Source organism: Rattus norvegicus, chromosome 20 (assembly GCF_036323735.1).
Source record: "Rattus norvegicus strain BN/NHsdMcwi chromosome 20, GRCr8, whole genome shotgun sequence".
Lineage (NCBI taxonomy): Eukaryota > Metazoa > Chordata > Mammalia > Rodentia > Muridae > Rattus > Rattus norvegicus.
The window spans coordinates 646817-668462 of record NC_086038.1 but is presented as its reverse complement, the minus strand read 5'-3'; the positions used below and the strand labels follow the sequence as shown (position 1 = coordinate 668462).

Here is a 21646-nt window from a genome sequence, read left to right as displayed (position 1 = left end):
CCCTTCCTTATGGGTGTTCCCCACCCAACCCTCCCCCCATTGCTGCCCTCGCCCCCATAGTCTAGTTCACTGGGGGTTCAGTCTTAGCAGGACCCAGGGCTTCCCCTTCCACTGGTGCTCTTACTAAGATATTCATTGCTACCTATGAGGTCAGAGTCCAGGGTCAGTCCATGTATAGTCTTTAGGTGTAGTGGCTTAGTCCCTGGAAGCTCTGGTTGGTTGGCATTGTTGTACATATGGGGTCTCGAGCCCCTTCAAGCTCTTCCAGTTCTTTCTCTGATTCCTTCAACGGGGGTCCTATTCTCAGTTCAGTGGTTTGCTGCTGGCATTCGCCTCTGTATTTGCTGTATTCTGGCTGTGTCTCTCAGGAGCGATCTACATCCGGCTCCTGTCGGTCTGCACTTCTTTGCTTCATCCATCTTGTCTAATTGGGTGGCTGTATATGTATGGGCCACATGTGGGGCAGGCTCTGAATGGGTGTTCCTTCTGTCTCTGTTTTAATCTTTGCCTCTCTCTTCCCTGCCAAGGGTATTCTTGTTCCCCTTTTAGAGAAGGAGTGAAGCATTCACATTTTGATCATCCGTCTTGAGTTTCATTTGTTCTAGGCATCTAGGGTAATTCAAGCAATAAATATCTGTTAAGTCCATTTGTTTCATAACTTCTTCTAGTTTCTCTATGTCTCTTTTTAATTTGTCTTTCCATGATCTGTCCATTGATGAGAGTGGGGTGCTGAAATCTACTATTTTCATGTGATGTACAATATGTGCTTTGAGCTTTAGTAAGGTTTCTTTTATGAAGATAGGTGCCCTTGCTTTAGAGCATAGATATTTAGGATTGAGAGTTCATGTTGATGGATTTTTCCTTTGAGAATATGAAGTGTCCTTACTTATCTTTTTTAATGACTTTTGGTTGAAAATCAATTTTATTTGATATTAGGATGGCAACTAAAGCTTATTTCTTCAGGCCATTTGCTTGGAACATTGCTTTCCAGCCTTTCACTCTGAGGCAGTATCTGTCTTTGTCTCTGAGGTGTGTTTCCTGCATGCAGCAATATGCTGTGTCCTCTTTACGTATCCAGTCTGTTAGTCTATGTCTTTATATTTGGTAATTGAGTCCATTAATGCTGAGAGATATTAAGGAATAGTGATTGTTTCTTCCTGTTACTTTCATTGTTAGAGGTGGAATTATATTTCTTAGTCTCTCTTTTGGTTTGATTGCAAGGAAATTATACTCTTGCTTTCTGTATGGTGTAGTTTCACTCCATTTGTTGGAGTTTTCCATCTATTATTCTCTGTAGGGCTGGATTTGTAGGAAGATATTGTGTAAATTTGGTTTTGTCATGGAATATCTTGGTTTCTCCATCTACATTAGTTGAGAGTTTTGCTGGATACAGTAACTTGGGCTGGCATTTGTGTTCTCTTAGTGTTTGTATGACATCTGTCTTGGATCTTCTGGCTTTTATATTCTCTGGTGAGAAGTCTGGTGTAATTCTTATAGGTCTGCCTTTACATATCACTTGACCTTGTTCCCTTACTACTTTTAATATTCTTTCTTTGTTTTGTGCATTTGGTGTTTTAACTATTATGTGATGGGAGGAATTTCTTTCTGATTCAATCTATTTGGAGTTCTGTAGACTGTATGTTTTTTTAGCATCTCTTTTTTTAGGTTAGGGAGGTTTTCTTCTATAATTTTGTTGAATATATTTACTGGCCCTTTAAATTGGAAGTCTTCACTTTCTTCTATACCTATTATCATTAGCTTTTGTCTTCTCATTGTGTCCTGGGTTTCCTTTATGTTTTATGCTAGGAGCTTTTTTCATTTTACATTATCTTTGACAGTTGTGTCAATGTTTTCTAAGGTATCTTCTGCTCCTGACATTCTCTCTTATATCATTTGTGTTCTGCTGGTGATGCTTGTATCTACGACTCCTTGTCTCTTCCTTAGGTGTTCTATATCCAGGGTTTTTTCCTTTTGTGCTTTCTTTATTGTTTCTATTTCCATTTTCGATTTGTTCACCTCTTTGGCTGAGTTTTCCTGTAATTCTTTGAGGGTTTTTTGTGTTTCCACTCTAAGGGCTTCTACTTGTTTGCTTATGTTTTCCTGAATTTCTTTAAGGGAGTTCTTTATGTTTTTCTTAAAGTCCTCCATCATTACCAAAAATGTGATTTTAAATCTAAGTCTTGCTTTTCTGCTATGTTTCGATATCCAGTATTTTCTTTGGTGGGAGAACTATGCTCTGCTGGTTCCAAGTAGTCTTGGTTTCTGTTGCTTAGGTTCCTGTGCTTGTATCTAGCCATTGGGTTTATCTCTGATGTTTGCTTGTCTTGCGGTTTCTGAGAGTGATTGACCCTGCTGTAGGCCTCTGTGTCAGCACTCCAGTAGAACTGTTTCCTCTTTTCTTTCATCCTTTTCTGAGAACAGGTGCACTGATTTCAGGTGTCTCAGTGCTCCTAGAGACTGTCTTTCAGCTCTAGGTTGGACAGGAATCAAAGGGTCCTGCCCCTGATTGCTCATATGCCCTTGCACTCAGCAGGCACAGTTGGCCCTGTGCAATTCCCTCTTGGGTCTGGACTGTGGGCAGAGGGTAGTCTCCTCTGACTTCTCAGGAGTATCCACACTGCTCTGAGTCCAGCTCTCTCCCTCACAAGATTTGGGTGCAGGGAGTTTTTTTGGTGGTTCAATTTGTTCTTGGGAGCAGACCAGAAACATGGCTACCAGTGGCTGTTTGTTTCTCTATCCCTGTTTCCAGAGGCACTGTGCAGTTTCCCTTGGACCAGGGATGTGGGCAGAGGTGTGCAGAGGTGGCAGTCTGTCCTGTGGTCTCAGAATGTCTGTAGTCCTGGATGTTGAACTCTCTTCCCCACAAGATTTGGGTGCAGAGAACCAGACACTAAAGTTTTAAGCAAAGGTACCTTTAAAGTACCTTGCATTTTACATTCCTCGTGGGTGTACTCATCATAATATTGTCTTACATTTATTTTGATGATCTACATTAGAGCAGGAAGATATACTCCTAGCCTTGCAATTATTGTTCTAATTGCAAGATAATTATCCATCTCATTTGGTAAAAAGGTTTACCGTATTCTACCTGGTGTGCTATTTTAAATTAATTAATTAATTCCGTTTACTACCCAATATATTCTCCCCTCTCCTCCCACACCCCATCTCACAACTCTTCTTCATATTTTCTCCCTCCTCTTTTCCTATGAATATAGGGAACCCCAACATCACTCCCCATCTTGCACAATCAGAAACTGCAAGACTAGACACATCCTCTCTCACTGAAGGTCTGATTTCATAGTTTAATCTCTCAACTTGACACATATGCTTTCTGTTGAAACTATAAATCCCATGAACACAAGCAATCTGGGTAGGCAATGCTTTATTTAATCTTATAGTCCATAATCCATAATTTAGGGAAATTAGTGAAAAGGCTCAAGGCACGAACCTAGAAGCAAAAAAGGAAGCATAAGTCTTGAAGAAGTGATGCTTTCTTTCCTGGGCTTGTTCAGCTTCCTTACTTATACAACCTAGAAACACTTGTCCAGTGGCTCCATCCACAGAGCAATTCCACATCAATCATTAATCAAGAACATGCATGGTCAGACTTGCTTATAGGCCGGCATAATGGAAGCATTTTCTCAATTGAGTTTTCCTCTTTCCAGATGATCCTAGCTTGTGCTCAACTGACAAAATTTAACCAGCACAGCACTCAGGATAAAGAAATATCTATTATCTTTTTTCAGAGTTGTCTACTGTGAAAAACAGTGATTTCAAAAATTGTACGGTTACCCTAAGAAAAGTGTAGATTGTTTCCATTATTCTGTCTATGGAGTCCTCTCTGTTCGGCTAGCACATGGAGCAATATGAAATGTAAATGAGAATGTTCAGTAGAGTCATTTTCATTTAATTTTTATAATTATTCTACATTCTCAGAAATTGCAAATTAATATAGATCCCTACATGTATAAAGCATTATAGCTGCTACTTCAGTGGAGCTATAACTACTTCTTCACCACAGGCATATCTGTGGTTTTACCCTTCATAAAGTTACATTCACCTTTCTTCCCCACCACATTCCAGTTCAAACAATCAAAGATATTTTCTCCATCTTCAAAACATTGTTATTTCAGGAATTGTACATATATCGTCGTGCATCATGTGAAATGCTGAAGTTGATTTTTGTTACTTGCCACTGTTCACATTTGTATACATAAACCTTTCCCTTCCTGTTTTTGCGTGGTATGCTATGATACAGATGCACTAAATATACTTAACATTTCATGCATTAGATAAAATTTAGATTGTTTCAGGCTTGTGGCTATTAAAAGCAAGTGTAACTGAACACTTGTGCACTAGTGACTTTCAATGTCATGGCACAAATATGTATGTATGCAATCTTTGTATTAACAAATAGTTGTGTGTCTGGTTGTTTAAAAAAAAACAAAACATACAACTACATAAGATCTCTGTGAGTCCTGCCTGGAAATAGGTGTTTCACTTCTACTTACATTCGACTAGATGTAAATAAGGTGAATGTGCAGCCATGTTAAAAGGTGGGATGGGACATGTGCTCTATTAATGCAAAAAACATAAAGAGATAAGGGTTGATGAGTACACAGCAGTATTAGCTTCCGTACTGCAAGGCTTTTACTCAAATTCATAAAACCTGTTTTTTACTATTATCAATTTTGACTATTATTAATTTTATATTGGTAGACTATGTGGGATGAAACATTTTATGAGCCTAGTCCTTTAAATGACCCTATGCTTTACAGTGTCATTTGGCTCTTGGACTTCTGGGAATAAGGGTGGGAGGGCATAAAAAGCCAGCAGAGGCTGAGAGAAAGAGAGAGTGGTAGGACTAAGGAGTAGGGAGGAGTAGGGTCTAGGAAAGAATAGAGTACTGTGAGAGAAGACTGTTTATACAGAAAGAAAGAAGATTCAGTAGAGAAGAGAGAAAAAGAATCTGGACCAAGTGAAAAATAGAGGTAGTTGTAAGGGAATTGGGACAGCAGACTGAGAAGGGAGGACTTTTTATGACAATTGAAGCAGGGGAAGCTGATCTGAGCCAAAATATTGGTAGGAGGGTCATAAAACAAAGAAACAAAACAAGACAAAAACACTTCACAAAGTAGCCGAAAGAAATTAAAAAGAAACATAAAACTGTATGCACAAGGCTACAAGCCTGAATGAGAATTTAGTTGGAAGCACTGGAAAAATTATTTTAAGGTAATGTTTCTGATCTAATGCTGCTATCTCTTACATGTCTATATTACTAGCTGGCATTACTCTGGGGTGTGTGTATATGTTGCTGTTGGACACGGCAATGTTGCACACTTCATCTCTTTGGGTAAAGAGTATGGAATTAGTTGTAATATATTTGTACATTCAAACTGTTTTACACTGAAATATAAGATTTTTTCATGATTTGTCTATTAGGTAAGAAGTATACATTCAAAACCATCTCACAGTGTTCCCAAATAAGGTGAAGCTTTAACTAAAAGTGGATTACTACGTGATGCTCATACCAATAGCAACAAGAAGAAGCCTGGTAAGTGTACAATCTTCTGGGTGTTACTGTGACCCTGTGAACCAGAATTGTTAAGTGCTGAGGCTCTGCTCTCTAGGTTGAAACCTCCTCCCAGGTAGATTCTCAGATCTGCTACTTTAGGAACCCCTGAACTGGCAATAAAACCCCAGCCTCACCAAATCCCCTGGCCACTGTGTGACCATTTCAATGGATCCAAGTTCCAAGTGACAAAGGAATAGAGGAAATGAGGCACATCTGTCATTCAGTTTGGCTTCTACTTTAAAAGCTCCACCTCTCAAAGAAAAAAATAATAAAAAAAAATCTGTCTTCAGTAGCACATTTTAAAACTCTATGGTTGTGGAAAAGTAACATCACAGGTAGTGATCAGTTTGAATAGATGTCTACACACCAAGAAATCCTGAAGTGAGTTTTCCAATATTAAAGGACAAATGCCAGGAAGTTATTCTACAAATCCTTGCAGTAAATTACTCTTTAAATGAAGGTTGAAACAGCAAAGGTATAATTCAATCAAGGAATTAAGGAAGCTCACCTTACTGAAAATGAGTAGATTAATAAAAACCACATATGTGATCCATGTCAAAGTTTTAAAATAATGTGCAAGAGAAGCATAAATAGGAAATGTTGATATGTAATGTGTTTATGTAACTGAAGAATTAGGAAAACTATGTTTAAAACACTGTCTGAGGTAAGCAGTAGAGATAAAACGTTGAGTGTTACATGTTGTAAAAACAAAACAAAACAAACAAAAAACTGTTTTCCCCAAAGTCATTCATAATTTTTCTTGATAGTTATATTTTTGGCTACATAATTTTGGTGTATATCTAAAATACCACTGTTTAAATTTCGCATTTCATTTGTTATAAAAAATGTTTGAAACATAAGTTCTTCATATAAAGTAGATCTTAAAATATTTAGCTTAATAAAAATAAAACCAATTGTTTATATCAAATAAAAATTTTGCTGAAAATTACCAGAATTTCTGCCTTATGAAACTCAGTGCTGAATGAGTTTTGATTCTCAGTCTCTTGTCAACTCCTTGTCCAGTTTGACAAAAATTTAAATAGAAATAACAAACAATAACTCTGCTGGTATTTTACAACACAACAGAAAAGAGAAATATATAAAATGTTAGAGGCAACCTTACAGTGTTCAGTTTTTCTGATGTTATCTGGTTTGTGGCTTTGATGAAAACCATTTGGTCTGATGAATCGCAAGAGATTAAATTTCTAGTTGTTTTTATGGATTGAAAGCCAAGAGCATTTCCAATATGGCAGCTAAGTATATTTTAAAGCTTTTAATTCACTGATGCTTTATTACAATCTTTTATCTTTTTATTTATTTATTTATTTATTTATTTATTTATTTATTTATTTATTTATTTTTACACTCCAGATTTTATTCCCCTCCCAAGCCATGCTCCAACAGTTCCACATCCCATATCACCTCCCCACACACCCTGTCTCGATGAGGATGTCCCCACCCCACCCATCCTATCAGACCTCTAAACACCCTGAGGCCTCCAGTCCTTGAGGGTTAGGTGCATCCTCTATGACTGAACCCAGATCCAGTAGTCCTCTGCTGTATATGTGTTGAGGACCTCATATCAGCTGGTATATATTGCCTGGTTGGTGATCTAGTATCTGAGAGATCTCAGGGGTTCAGGTTAATTTTGACTGCTGGTCCTCTACAGGGTCTCCCTCCTCACAAGTGGGAGAGGAAGGGACTTGGGATGGAAAGGGGATGGAGGACAGGGGGAAAGGAGTACATGATCTGGTGTTGGGTAGGGGGAAAGGACTGAAACCCTGAGAGACAGCAGAAAGAATGGAAAGAGGCAACCTAGGGACATAGGAGGTTGGGAAGTCACTCTAGAATGTACTGGAAACCTGGGAGGTGAAAAGACTCTCAGCACGCAAAGGGTGGGACCCTAGATGAAATGACCTACAGTATGGTTAGGGAACTTGTAGAGCCCACCTCTAGGAGAAAGACACAGACATCAAGTGAGGGATGGGATGACATACCACAGTCAAAACTCTGACCCATAATTGTTCCTGTCTGAAAGAACTGCAGGGATGGAAATAGAGAAGAGCCTGAGGAAAAGAAAGTCCAGCAACAGGCCCAAAAATGAATCCAGCTCAAGGGCAGGCCCCAAGGCCTGACACCATTACTAAGGCTATGGAGCACCCACAAAAAGGGACCTACCATGAGTGACCTCCGAAAGATACCCAACCAATGAACAGAAGCTGCTGACCCCCATGGTTGAATTAGGGCAAAGCTGGAGGGCAATACTTTATTACAACTTTAATACAGGCCTTTATCAGGGAAAACTGTAGAAATAGAATACTCAGACATTGAGTGGATTCTACAAAAGGAATGTGAGAAAGGCAGCCTGAGTCTGCACAATTTCAGAAGTAAAATAGCACTAGATGGGTATTCCTCTGAGCTTAAATTAGAGAGGAACTTTTTTAATTTCAAGATTCAGAATTCTCACAAAAACCAGTTCTACAAGATGATTTACTCAGACACAATCATGTGTACACACCACCCTCCAAACACACACACACACACACACACACACACACACACACACACACACACACTCATACAACTGAAAAGCAGGGTTCTTTTTTTCAAGTTTGTGGGGTTTGTTTTGTTTTGTTTTTTTGACACCAACTATGCAACAGGTCATCAAGTTAGACACCAAATTGGAAAATGACACATACTTTCTTGAAAATGTAAGTTTTGTTGCATACTTTAAAAAATGTCATGTAAAAATAGAAACAAGCTTTGAGTGCTTGCTGAGAAAGTTCAAAGCTCTGGGCTTGGTTCTACTCTTAAAAAAATTAGAAAAACAGTAGGATGCTCTATTTGATTAGGCTCTTAGCACCACTGTATGTAGCTTCTATGGTAATGAGCACATCTTTGCTAGGAAGGAAATGTGTATCACCTGTTCACAGCTAGATTTTTCTGCTACAATACAGAAGTACACAAAATGTCAGTACAGAAAACTTTAACCAATATCTCATAATTGTATTTCTATTGTGACTTGAAAGCCATAGGTTTCACTGGTGGAAATTGAAATGTCTTTAGAGAAATCAAAACAATATTCAGGGACAATAAAAATGAGTTGTTGATGCGGTACTCAGTTGTTATTACTACCTAAGTACTAAGTCTAAGCTTCATCACAGAACAACAGCTTTATCCTGAACGTTCATGCTATTGAAAGTATATTTATCAAGTTTTCAATGCAATTTCTTGATGAACTGCAATTTCTTAAACATTAGCCACTGGAATAGAGAAAATAGAACATTAATGTATAATTTCTGTTAATACATTATAATTATAAATTCTTATACATTATATATCATATATTAATTATACATTATACATCATATATTACAAATTATATTATATATTATATATATATTGGATATTATATGTTATATATCTTACAACATATATTAGTGTATACTCTATATTACATGCCTTATGTTATATGTTATATATATACATTATAAATATATATTATTGCATTTCATAGACATTTTTACTTTCCAGTTGTTATCACAAATTTATTCTCAAAATGACTGCAAGAAACATAACCACAATGAGTGGATTTCTCCTAATGGGGTTCTCTGACAACCATGAGCTGCAGGTCTTACAAGCTTTACTCTTCTTGGTGACATACCTATTAGGGACAGCAGGTAACTTCATCATTATCACCATCACAACACTGGACCCAAAGCTCCAGTCTCCAATGTATTACTTTCTGAAACACCTTTCCATTCTGGACCTCTCATCTCTCTCTGTCACAGTTCCCCAGTATGTTTATAGTTCACTGGCACAAAGTGGCTACATATCATTTGGCCAGTGCGTGATGCAGGTTTTTTTCTTCACAGCTTTGGCCTGGACTGAGATGGCCATTCTCACAGTGATGTCTTATGACCGCTATGTGGCCATCTGCCTCCCACTGCACTATGAGGTCATCATGAGTCCCAGAAAGTGCACTTGGGCTGTGGCAGCTGTGTGGCTCAGTGGAAGCATCACAGGAACATTATACACAGCAAGTATACTCTCTATCAGATTCTGTGGGGACAAGATAATTCACCAGTTCTTCTGTGATGTCCCCCAGTTGCTCAAGATCTCTTGCTCTAATGATTACGTTGGAGTACAGAAAGTGTCTACTTTCATGACTTTATTGGCCTTTGCCTGCTTCATGGGGATTGCCTTCTCCTATGGCCAGATATTCTCTACAGTTCTCAGGATTCCCTCTGCAGAAAGTCAAACTAAGGTCTTCTCGACATGCCTGCCCCATCTCTTTGTTGTTTCATTTTTTCTCTCAACAGGCATTTGTGCCTATCTAAAGCCAACCTCAGACTCACCAACTGCTTTAGACTTCATACTCTCTATTTTTTACACTGTACTACCCCCAACCCTCAACCCCGTTATCTATAGTCTAAGAAATGAGTCCTTTAAGGGAGCTGTAAAGAAGTTACTGTTAAGTGAAGAATTCATTGGGAAAAATTATATTTGTTCTGTTGTTCGTGCCTGCTGACACTGGTCACAAAGAATGTTTTTCATATATTAAATATGTTAGATATGTAATGTTAACGATAAAAGATATTGTCTAGAAAATATATATTACAAACATATAGCAAAGTAAGTTGCAATATGATTCTTTAAATCTATTTCATTAAATATACTTCTGTTTTTTTATGTTAGTAAAAAACAGATATGATTATTCTCCAGTATATAGATCCAATTTTTCCTAACTCTTCCAGTTTCTTGACACACTATTACACATGTGAACTTATCAGCAATTGTAACTTGGGTTTACAAACATGTTTATAGGAATATCTTAATAATAAGCATAAAGAATAATTACAGTTACTGCTTACTCAATTCACAAAGTGGGTCATAATTTTAATATTTATCATCTAGTTTCAAAGGTTCACATTACTTTCTATCTTTCCATATAAAAATTTTAGAAATAGCACAAACAAGTATGCCATTTCTAAGCATATTTATATAAAGTAATTACTATAGTTGTCTTCGGTGCCGAGTATTCAATGTAATTCAATATACAGATAAGCCTCAGGTTTTTAATGTAGATCATTAATTTTCACATTTGTATTAATTTTCACCTACTAATGAGCCATTTATATAATAAGCAAAGTACTCAGAAGGCCGAGGCAGGAAGACCTATGTAATGTTTTTAGGACTGCCTGATCTATATAGTAATATATATTACAAAAGGCTAACTAAATAAACTGAAAACTGCTAAAAAAATTTTTTTAAATACTTTCTTGCAGATTCTGAGGGTGAAAAGACTCTGGCTTAGGCAATTAACACCTGTAGTCTCATAGAGGGGATTAAGAAATATAGCCCTGTTCTGTTTCCACAGGAATTGCTGGGCTCTAACCTTCAGCCTGCTGATTGAAGTCCCAAGGAAGAAAATGGGACACTTTGAAAAGTGAATTTAGTATTCATTTCTAAGTTGTAAAAAGTTTCCTATGAAAGTTCTCTAAGAGAAAAGGGAAAAGCACAATGAATTGTGAGGATGATGGTGATGATGATGATGATGATGATGATGATGATGATCTCTTCTCTCTCATTTCAGCACTTGCACATCTTACAGAATACCTGATCACATGGTAAAAAGTTCATCACAAGTTTATAAATAAATTAAAAACATAAGTTGAATAAGTAGCTTACAAAAGAGAAAGTTTACATGCATAGCTATTAGGAATAATTTTCTCGCTAAACATTTATCACCTGTCACACCTCCACAGGTTAATGAAGAGTTAAAACACATAACTAAGTTACTAGTGAAGTTTCGTATAGATAAACCCAGTACATACTTGATCTTCTGCCCTAGCACCTATAATAAATCATAGTGCCCTTTGAATGAAGATAATGAAAATGGCATAGGAAGCATACTCAGAGAGTAGAGGAGTAGAGGCAAACCACGAACACTTGGAAAAAGACGGGGAGGGGATTAGGAAGAGAGAGGGAATAGGAACAAGAGGACAGGACAAGAGCAAGAGGGCAAGAGAGAGGAGGGGGCAAGCAGCCCCTTTTATAGTGAGTCAGCTATTGCTACTTAACTGTAGGGTTAAGCCTAGTCCAATGCCAACACTTAGGAGATAGTAAATCACACCAAGTAGAATTTAGCTGAGGGAGATCTCCCTGTAAAAGAGTCCACAGGTAAATACTATGCTAACCAGGCCTCCTAGAGATTAGAATGCTAGGATACATGTTGGTTCACCAGGATTGTCCAGTGATATGTCTCTAAACCATAAAAAAGGAGATAGCCCTGATTTGCAAACAGCCACTAGGTCTATCCCCAGATGAGAGAGTTCTAGCAAGCTGGTCAATGTGGCATTACAGGATCATAATAAATATTACTGTGTTGTGTGCCACAAAGTTTCAGTTTTCTTGTTGACAAAAGCACAGTTAAACTATGTGGGTAAGATGACCGCAGGTGATAACTATTTGAAATGGTCAGAAAACACTGTTCTGTTGTGTGATGGCTGATCAAGGTATTCTGTCCCTGAGGTCTGCATGTATGGAAAATGACATAGAAGAGGCTGGAACATGCTTGGCACAGCCAGTAACTTGGGAGCTTTCCCTAAAGCCCTGAAATGGGGGAGTAAAACAGAGCTCCTTCTCTGAAACCAGGAATATGCTTAGGAAACTAGAAATGGTCTACACCCAGAGCCTTTGGGAGGGGTTGTTTCAGATTCTGAGAATACCACACTTCCCACCATATGTGGCTGTGGTTATCAGTTCCAAGGACACTGAAGCCTTGGAAAGGAATGTTCTGGAGATACCCTGAATTCCTCTTGTTGCAGAACTGTTTGATTAGAATCCTCCTGAGTATGTTCCATTGTAAGATAGTTTCTGCTGATGTCATAGAGTTCTTCCATTCCCCCTATGTAACTATTATAGAAGGTGGTATTCCTTTTGAGAATATAACAGAGCATAAGAGAAAGTTTGTTCAAGACCTCCCCACCCCAGGTTTTATATTCTTTGTCCTACCAATTGCCTGGCTCCTTTGGGGTGTCCATTTGACCTACTCATATAACAACTCAACTGAATGTACCCCATTCCTACCACTGATGTCCTGCCTAACTGCAAAAAATTACCATGTCAGACTATGCTCCATTAGAATGAGTACTGACAAAGGTCACAGTCTAGACTCTAGGAAGTTTCTAGTGCACTAAGTTTCGACACTAACCTGACATGTCCTCTAATTTTAAATATTTTTCTCTGCACCGCACTCTCTGATGTCGTATCCCCAGCTGATCCACTACTCCTGTCCTCAGTCACCCCAATTCTTCCACAGAATCTATTCTATTTTCCTTTTCTATGGAGTTCCATGCATTCTCCTTATAGCCCTCTTCTTTCCCCATATCCTCTTTGTGTCTGTGGATTATAGTTTCAATATAATTTTTCTAATTGCCAATAACATTTATAGGTCAATTCATACTACATTTGTATTTCTAGGCCTTGTTAACTATCTTGGGGTGATTTTTTTCTACTTGCAAAATCTCTGTATTCTCATACATGTATTCATTTCTACAATGCTTTACAAACTGTTTCCCAAATGCTATCTTAATTCCTCTTGCAGCTTCCCCCAGGGGTCCTTCACAAGCCCAAATTTTTTCTGTAAGACCATTTATTTGGTTGGTATTGTTGTTCATATGAGGTCTCAAGCCCCTTCAGCTCTTTCAGTCCTTTCTCTGATTCCTTCATCCAGGGACTAAGCTCCTACCCAAAGACTATAGATGGACTGAACTTGGGCTCCAATTGCATAGGTAGCAATGAATAGCCTAGTAAGGGCACCAATGGAAGGGGAAGCCCTTGGTTCTGCCAAGGCTGGACCCCCAGTGAATGGGATTCTTGTGGGGAGGGTGGCAATGTGGGGAGGACTGGGAGGAGAACACCCATGTAGAAGGGGAGGAGTAGGGGTTAGGGAGATCTTGGCATGGAAATCAGGAAAGGGAATAACATTTGAAATGTAAATAAGAACATCTAAAGTCCTTTAGGCAAACAAATCCAGGCAAATCAATTGTTCCATTCTTTCCAAGGGCAATTCACTAATCCAAGGAACACTTTGCTGTGTTCAGTTCTTCTACTTAAACTTTAAAAAAAATAAAAAAATAAAATTAAAAAAACCCTTATCTTTCAAATTTCTGTTGTGGGCTGTCCTGATGCTGTTTGTATTTTGATGTTAATTCTGCTTCCTCAAAAGGGGTTGCCCCTGAGTAGAAGTACATCACATATTTACATGCTCTCATGTGAACCTTGTCTCTGCTTTAACTGGCCGATAAACACTTGAGTCTCTGATTGGACAGTAGAAGGGAAAGATGTTACTGGAAATTTGAGAGGGTTGGTAGGTAGGGAGGCAGAAGAAGATGAGAGGGGAAGGAAAGAGGATTGAGGAAGAGAAGGAAGCCATGATGGATGAGAGCCATATATAGCCAGGAGAAACCATAAGTAGCAAGGTGTCTTAAAGCTAGTTAAGTGTACTGTTTATCTGCCCTATCTCGGCTCATAGCTCATAAATAGAATAACTGGTTTGTGTGTAATTGGGGTGGAAATTCTGGAAACAGTTTTCTCCAACAATATTCCTTACAAATTTTCTATTAATAGATATCTCCCCTCATTTGGCTCTCATCATTATTCAATAGTCCTGTAGACTAAGCTATTTCTTTCCTCATCTTATTTCTTGTATTATCAATGGACATCCATGTCCTTAGTGACATAGGCCGAGTGTTGCATTTCCTTGAGTTGTTCAATGCTCTTACATACTAAAAATTCACATTTGTCAGAAACATTTCCTACTGCAAATATTTCCTTATACAACTTAACCATCGTAAGTTGGTTAAACTTTCCCAGAGAACAGTTAAGGCATTCAGTCTCCATATCTAGAACCCCTTGTCCCATTATCTGGGTTGACTCTTTGAATAGCTAGGGCTGCAACACTTTGTTCTTATCAAAGCTATTCCCTTCTCTAGCCTCAAGCCCTTTCCCAGAACGAAGTTATATTTCAGGACTACTGTGATATCTAAAAAGGCAAATCAGGCAAGCATACAAGAAAGAGCAACACCATCTGTACACGAGATACCCAGCGATGCATGTCATGTGGACTTTGCTCCAGAAGCCAAAACTCACTGACAACCATGTCATTCCTGACAGTAAGATGGCCATTCCTACTGTGTTAATCCTACCAATCCATGAGCATGGAATATCTTTACCTCCTGATATCTTCCTCAAATTTCTTTCTTTAGAGACTTGAAGTTCTGATCATAAAAGTCTTTTCCACGTTGTTTAGAGTTACACTAAGGGATTTTATATTATTTGGGGCTATTGTGAAGGTAGCTTTTTTTCCTTAGCTCATTTGTATAAAGGAGGGCTACTGATTGTTTTGTGTTAGATTTGTATCTATACTATTAGCTGAAGGTGTTTTTTAGCTTTAGTAGTTCTCTGTAGGTTCTTAGCTGTAGGTTGAATTTTGGAGTCACTTACATAACCTTCACTTATCATCTGTGAATAGCAATACATTGACTTCTTCTTATCAAATATGTATCCCCTTGATCTCCTGTGATTGTCTTATTGCTCTAGTTAGAAATTTAAGTATTATGTTGAAAAGTTACTGGGACAGTGTCCAGCCTCGACTTTTCCTTCAGTTTAGTGTAATTGCTTCAAGTTTCTCTCCTTTAATTTGATGTTGACTGTTGGCCTGCTATATATTGCCTTACTTGTGTTTCCTTGCATCCTGCTATCTTCAAGTCTTTTAACATAAAAGAATGTTGTATTTTGTCAAATCTTTTTTAGTATCAAATGATATGATGATGTGGTTTTTCAGTTTGTTTATATGGTGGATTACACTGATGGATTTTCATATATTGAACCATTCCTGGATACTTTGGAGGAAAGTTACTAGATCATGGTGGAAGACATGCCTAAAAGAAATTACATTCTTGTGTGTGTGTGTGTGTGTGTGTGTGTGTGTGTGTGTGAAATATTCTACAGATAACTGTTCTCTTGGATTCAAAACTTCTATTGGTTAAATTATTTCTTAGTTTTTGTCTTAATGACTTGTCCATTGGTAAGAGTGGATTGCTGATATCTCTCACTGTTAATTTGTAGGGTTCAATATGATGCTTAAGCTTCAGCAATATTTTTCTTACGCGTGTGGCTGCCCTTGTTTTTGGAGCATAGATGTTCAAAACTCATGTGTCATTTTGGTGGGTTTTTCCTCTCATGCACATGAAGTGTCCTTCCCCATCTCTTTTGATTACTTGCAGTTGAAAGTCTACTTAATTAGAAATTAGAATGGCTACTTGACCTGTTTTTGGGTTCCTTTGTTTGGAAAACTTTTCCAGGCCTTAATTCTTAGGTCATGTCTATGTTTGTTGCTGAGGTGTGTTTCTTGCATGCAACAGAATAATGTATCCTGTTTTCAAGTCCATTCTGTTAGCCTGTCTCTTTTTGTTGTTGAATAAAGTCAATTGCTTTTTAAAGATATTAATGAGGAATGATTTTTAGTTCATGTTATTTTGACGTTGATGGTAGGGCTTTTTTTATGTTTTTTGTTTTTTGTTTATTGTTTTTTTTATTTTGAGTGTGTGTTTCTGTGTACTATTCTTTTTGTTCTTTTTGTTTTGCTATGTAAACATTAATTTCTTGAGTGACACAGGAATGGTTCAATATCTGAAAATCCATCAAAAAAAGCTACCATATAAAGAACCTGAAAGAAAAAAATCATATGATTATCTTATTAGATACTTACAAATCCTTCGACAAAATCTAACACTCCTTCATTTTAAAAATATGAGAGATATCGGGTATACAAGACACTTACATAAACATATTCAAAGCAATATATACCAAGCCAGCAGCCAAAATCAAGCTAAATGGAGAGAAATTTAAAGCAAATCCACTGAAATCGGGGGCAAGACAAAGCTGCCCACTTTCCCATATCTATTAAGTATGGTATTTGTCAATCTATCCAAGGTAAAGACATTGTTAAAATTTGATTTTGTCATGGAATATTGAAAAGGTCAATGAGTGCAGAATAACAAACTGCTTTAGGAATTCTAGAATGCAGCTCACTTATCAGCACAGCACGATGCCTGCATCTCAGTGAAGATTGGCCCAGAGGACCATGTGTACTGAATACTTCAGGCTTTTACAGAGATTTGCTCTGCTGTTGCCCTCTTACCTTTTTTAATTTTTTTAAAGATGTATTTATTTATTATATGTGAGTACACTGTAGCTGTCTTCAGACACACCGTAAGAGGGCATCAGAGCTCATTATAGATGGTTGTGAGCCACCATGAGGTTGCTAGAATTTGAACTCAGGACCTCTGGAAGGGTAGTCAGTGCTTTTAACTGCTGAGCCATCTCTCCAGCCTCATCTTATCTTTCATAATCTAAGAAGTGCATGAAAATTTTAAGGGGGCTGCCAATCCCTCACTGGGCAGCATCATTGGCACTTTCAATCGTAAAGGATGACCTCTTTTAAGCACTGTTGCTGGAGCAGATTAATGATTCAGTCATCACCCTGGAAAAGAACTTCGAGATATAAAATTGTCATCAATGATCATGACCCTTAGAAAGCATTTGGAAAAATACAATTGTTAGTGAAGCTAGGTTAAGATGTTTCTACTACTGGCTCTGATATTGATTTTATATGAAAGGCATGGCTTCTTAAGGTCAGGTTTCTATTTATATTTTTGTTTGGTAGTTGAGTCTCTGAGAGTCTCTATTTTCTCTGAGTCCCTCAATTCTTTCACTGATTCTTTCACAAGACTCTCAGAGCTCCATCTATGTTTAGCTATGGATCTTTGCATCTGTTTAGTCAACAGTTAGGTGAAGCCTCTCAGAGGACAGTAATGCTAGGATGCTCTCTACAAGCTTAACAGTGTCATTTATAGTATCAGGGTGCCATACTTAGGACTTCATTGCTGTGTAGAGACGCAATGACCACAGCAACTCTTTTAAGGGACAACATTTTGCTGACAGGTGTAGAGTTTTCTTCCATTATTAATTGGATGGGAAGAATGGCAGCATTCAGGCAAGAATGGTACTGGAGGAAATGACAGTTCAACATCATTTTCAGAGGAAGATGAAAGAAAACTGATTCCAGAAAGCTAAGAGGAGGGTCCCAAGGCCACACTACAGGGAAACACATCCTACAAGGCCAGACCTACCCCACCATGGCTATACCTACTCCATCAAGGCAACACCTCCTATTAATGACACATCCTAACATACTCAAACCAACATATTCCACTCCCTGGCAACAATGGAGGCTTGTTCAAATATATGAGTCCATGGGGAACATATCTAGCAAAAGCATGATGAAATATATATTTATTCCAACATCAAATGTCCCATAGTCTATAAAATTGCAAAGTTTAAAGCCTCATGAGATTCATGCAGTCCTTAAACTATACTCCCTTAAGAAATCAAAAGAAAAAAAGCAGATTACATATCTCCAACATCCTGCAGGATATACACAATCATTCCAAAACATCACAGTGAAGAAATAATGAACCAAAGCAAGACAGAAAATCCTCTGGATAAACTCCAACCTCTACATTTCAATGTTCAATATCAAAGTGCTCTTCAGATCTTGAACTCTTATATCCTACTTGACTGCTGTTGGCAGATCTGGCATTTAGCAGCAACAAAGCTCATTCTCTTGGGACAGTTCCAATCCCTGTTAACAATTTTCCTCAACAGATATCAAAACTTTCTGACATCTCTACCATTTTGTGGTATCCAGTGCAACTTCAGTATTTCCATTTCTGGTAAAAATGTCAGAGATAGACACATGAACTTCTGGGTTTGCCAAGGTCTTAGATTACTTATTCAGTTTAAACATCTATAGCAATCCAGGATCTCATTGACTCCACTTCACTAATGCTGTGTTAATAATGCCAAATAATATATATATATATGTATGTATATATATGGTATTCATGTAAAGTGTACACATACTATGCATTGAATGCAGCCATTTAATAAGCAACCTCAATCAAACACTCACAGAACCAAACTAGGATTCACGTGTATCAGGCTATCTTCTTTTTTTCTCTAGCCTTATAATTCCAGGGATCACTAAACCACCTTTATCATTACACAGTTGATTCCCTTTTTAGATTTGTATCATTCACATTTTAACAACAACCTTCTTTTGCTCAGTGTGCTATTCTGAGGCTGAACTACATAATTCACTTCTTTCTATTGAAGTGTGTTCCATTACATAGACAAGGCATCTATTTTGCAATAATATGATTTGTTATGTCTTTTTCTCAGGGGATACCTTGTTCATTATTTTGTTGGCTGGCAAACAACTGCATTGACTGCAGTATGGGATCTCACTTTAAATACAACTTTTATGAATGTTTATATAGCATTTTATATAGCATTTTAAGGTCATGTATTTATATGTTTTTTATTGTTCTGATTAAATGTGCGCATTGAAATTTTATACATGTATGTAGTGTATGCTCTTTACTCCCATGCTCTCTCTTGTTCCTCTTACCCTAGCTATCCTTCTTTCTCCTCTCTTCTCTACAGACCCCTTTCTTATATTTCCACATGATGTTCCTCTTTTTCCTTTGTTGCTTTCTGGTTTTGACTGGGATGTGTGACCAGAGATTTGGGACAGCCCACAGAATAGTTAAGAGTTCATCATTTGTCTGATTGCTCTGGCTAGAACTTCAAGAACTATATTGAATAAGTAGGGAGAGAGTGGGCAGCCTTGTCTAGTCCCTGATTTTAGTGGGATTGCTTCAAGTTTCTCTCCATTTAGTTTAATGTTAGCAACTGGTTTGCTGTATATGGCTTTTACTATGTTTAGGTATGGGCCTTGAATTCCTATTCTTTCCAGGACTTTTATCATGAAGGGGTGTTGAATTTTGTCAAATGCTTTCTCAGCATCTAATGAAATGATCATGTGGTTCTGTTCTTTCAGTTTGTTTATATAATGGATCACGTTGATGGTTTTCCGTATATTAAACCATCCCTGCATGCCTGGGATGAAGCCTACTTGATCATGGTGGATGATTGTTTTGATGTGCTCTTGAATTCGGTTTGCCAGAATTTTATTGAGTATTTTTGCGTCGATATTCATAAGGGAAATTGGTCTGAAGTTCTCTTTCTTTGTTGTGTCTTTGTGTGGTTTAGGTATAAGAGTAATTGTGGCTTCGTAGAAGGAATTCGGTAGGGCTCCATCTGTTTCAATTTTGTGGAATAGTTTGGATAATATTGGTATGAGGTCTTCTATGAAGGTTTGATAGAATTCTGCACTAAACCCGTCTGGACCTGGGCTCTTTTTGGTTGGGAGACCTTTAATGACTGCTTCTATTTCCTTAGGAGTTATGGGGTTGTTTAACTGGTTTATCTGTTCCTGATTTAACTTCGATACCTGGTATCTGTCTAGGAAATTGTCCATTTCCTGAAGATTTTCAAATTTTGTTGAATATAGGTTTTTATAGTAAGATCTGATGATTTTTTGAATTTCCTCTGAATCTGTAGTTATGTCTCCCTTTTCATTTCTGATTTTGTTAATTTGGACACACTCTCTGTGTCCTCTCGTTAGTCTGGCTAAGGGTTTATCTATCTTGTTGATTTTCTCAAAGAACCAACTTTTGGTTCTGTTGATTCTTTCTATGGTCCTTTTTGTTTCTACTTGGTTGATTTCAGCTCTGAGTTTGATTATTTCCTGCCTTCTACTCCTCCTGGGTGTATTTGCTTCTTTTTGTTCTAGAGCTTTTAGGTGTGCTGTCAAGCTGCTGACATATGCTCTTTCCTGTTTCTTTCTGCAGGCACTCAGCGCTATGAGTTTTCCTCTTAGCACAGCTTTCATTGTGTCCCATAAGTTTGAGTATGTTGTATCTTCATTTTCATTAAATTCTAAAAAGTTTTTAATTTCTTTCTTTATTTCTTCCTTGACCAGGTTATCATTGAGTAGAGCATTGTTCAATTTCCACGTATATGTGGGCATTCTTCCCTTATTGTTATTGAAGACCAGTTTTAGGCCGTGGTGGTCCGATAGCACGCATGGGATTATTTCTATCTTTCTGTACCTGTTGAGGCCCGTTTTTTGACCAATTATATGGTCAATTTTGGAGAAAGTACCATGAGGAGCTGAGAAGAAGGTATATCCTTTTGCTTTAGGATAGAATGTTCTATAAATATCCGTTAAGTCCATTTGGCTCATGACTTCTCTTAGTCTGTCGACATCACTGTTTAATTTCTGTTTCCATGATCTGTCCATTGATGAGAGTGGGGTGTTGAAATCTCCCACTATTATTGTGTGAGGTGCAATGTGTGTTTTGAGCTTTAGTAAGGTTTCTTTTACGTATGTAGGTGCCCTTGTATTTGGGGCATAGATATTTAGGATTGAGAGTTCATCTTGGTGGATTTTTCCTTTGATGAATATGAAGTGTCCTTCCTTATCTTTTTTGATGACTTTTAGTTGGAAATTGATTTTATTTGATATTGGGAGGGGAACACCCATAAGGAAGGGGAGGGGGGAGGGGGATGTTTGCCCGGAAACCGGGAAAGGGAATAACACTCGAAATGTATATAAGAAATACTCAAGTTAATAAAAAAAAAAAAAAAAGAAAGAAAAAAAAAAAGAGTTCATCATTTGGTAGACAACTGGAGGCAGTGACTGTACATTCCCCAGAATGCATCAATTGCAAATAGTTAAACAAGGAGGAATAGGGGACCCGTGAGCCTCTCCTCAGTGCATGATTGAGTGTTGACAGTCCCAGTTATGTTTAAGCCCAATTCACCTTTCCATTTGCAGTGGACTGTAAGAGGTGTGGGAGCTCATGAATCCTTTCTACCTCCATGCTGAGTAGGTTAAGCTTGTGTAGGTATTGTGTGGGCAATCATAGTTCCTGTGAACTTATTAGTATAGTGTTCCTGTCATGTTCAGAAGATACTATGTTTCTTAGCTTTCCAAGGCTCTTACAGACTTTCCATGCTCTGTGGTCCCCAAGTCATAGAGATCAATGATATAACTCCATGGATGGCTTATTCTTTGTACTTTGACAAGTTGTG

General features: G+C 37.8%; 1 protein-coding gene across 2 annotated transcripts; it reads left to right on the top strand.

Moving 5' to 3' along the window:
• Positions 1-17: 17 nt before the first annotated feature.
• Or14j5b (olfactory receptor family 14 subfamily J member 5B) lies at positions 18-19976 on the top strand. Of its 2 annotated transcripts, XM_039098470.2 has the most exons (2): positions 18-5554; positions 9110-19976. In XM_039098470.2, the coding sequence occupies exon 2, from the start codon at positions 9135-9137 to the stop codon at positions 10104-10106; it is 972 nt and encodes a 323-aa protein (XP_038954398.1). In that variant the 5' UTR covers positions 18-5554; positions 9110-9134; the 3' UTR covers positions 10107-19976. The 2 variants fall into 2 exon arrangements, with proteins under 2 accessions (XP_038954398.1, NP_001000273.1); NM_001000273.1 differs by lacking the exon at positions 18-5554 and having other exon boundaries at positions 9135-10106.
• Positions 19977-21646: the final 1670 nt, after the last annotated feature.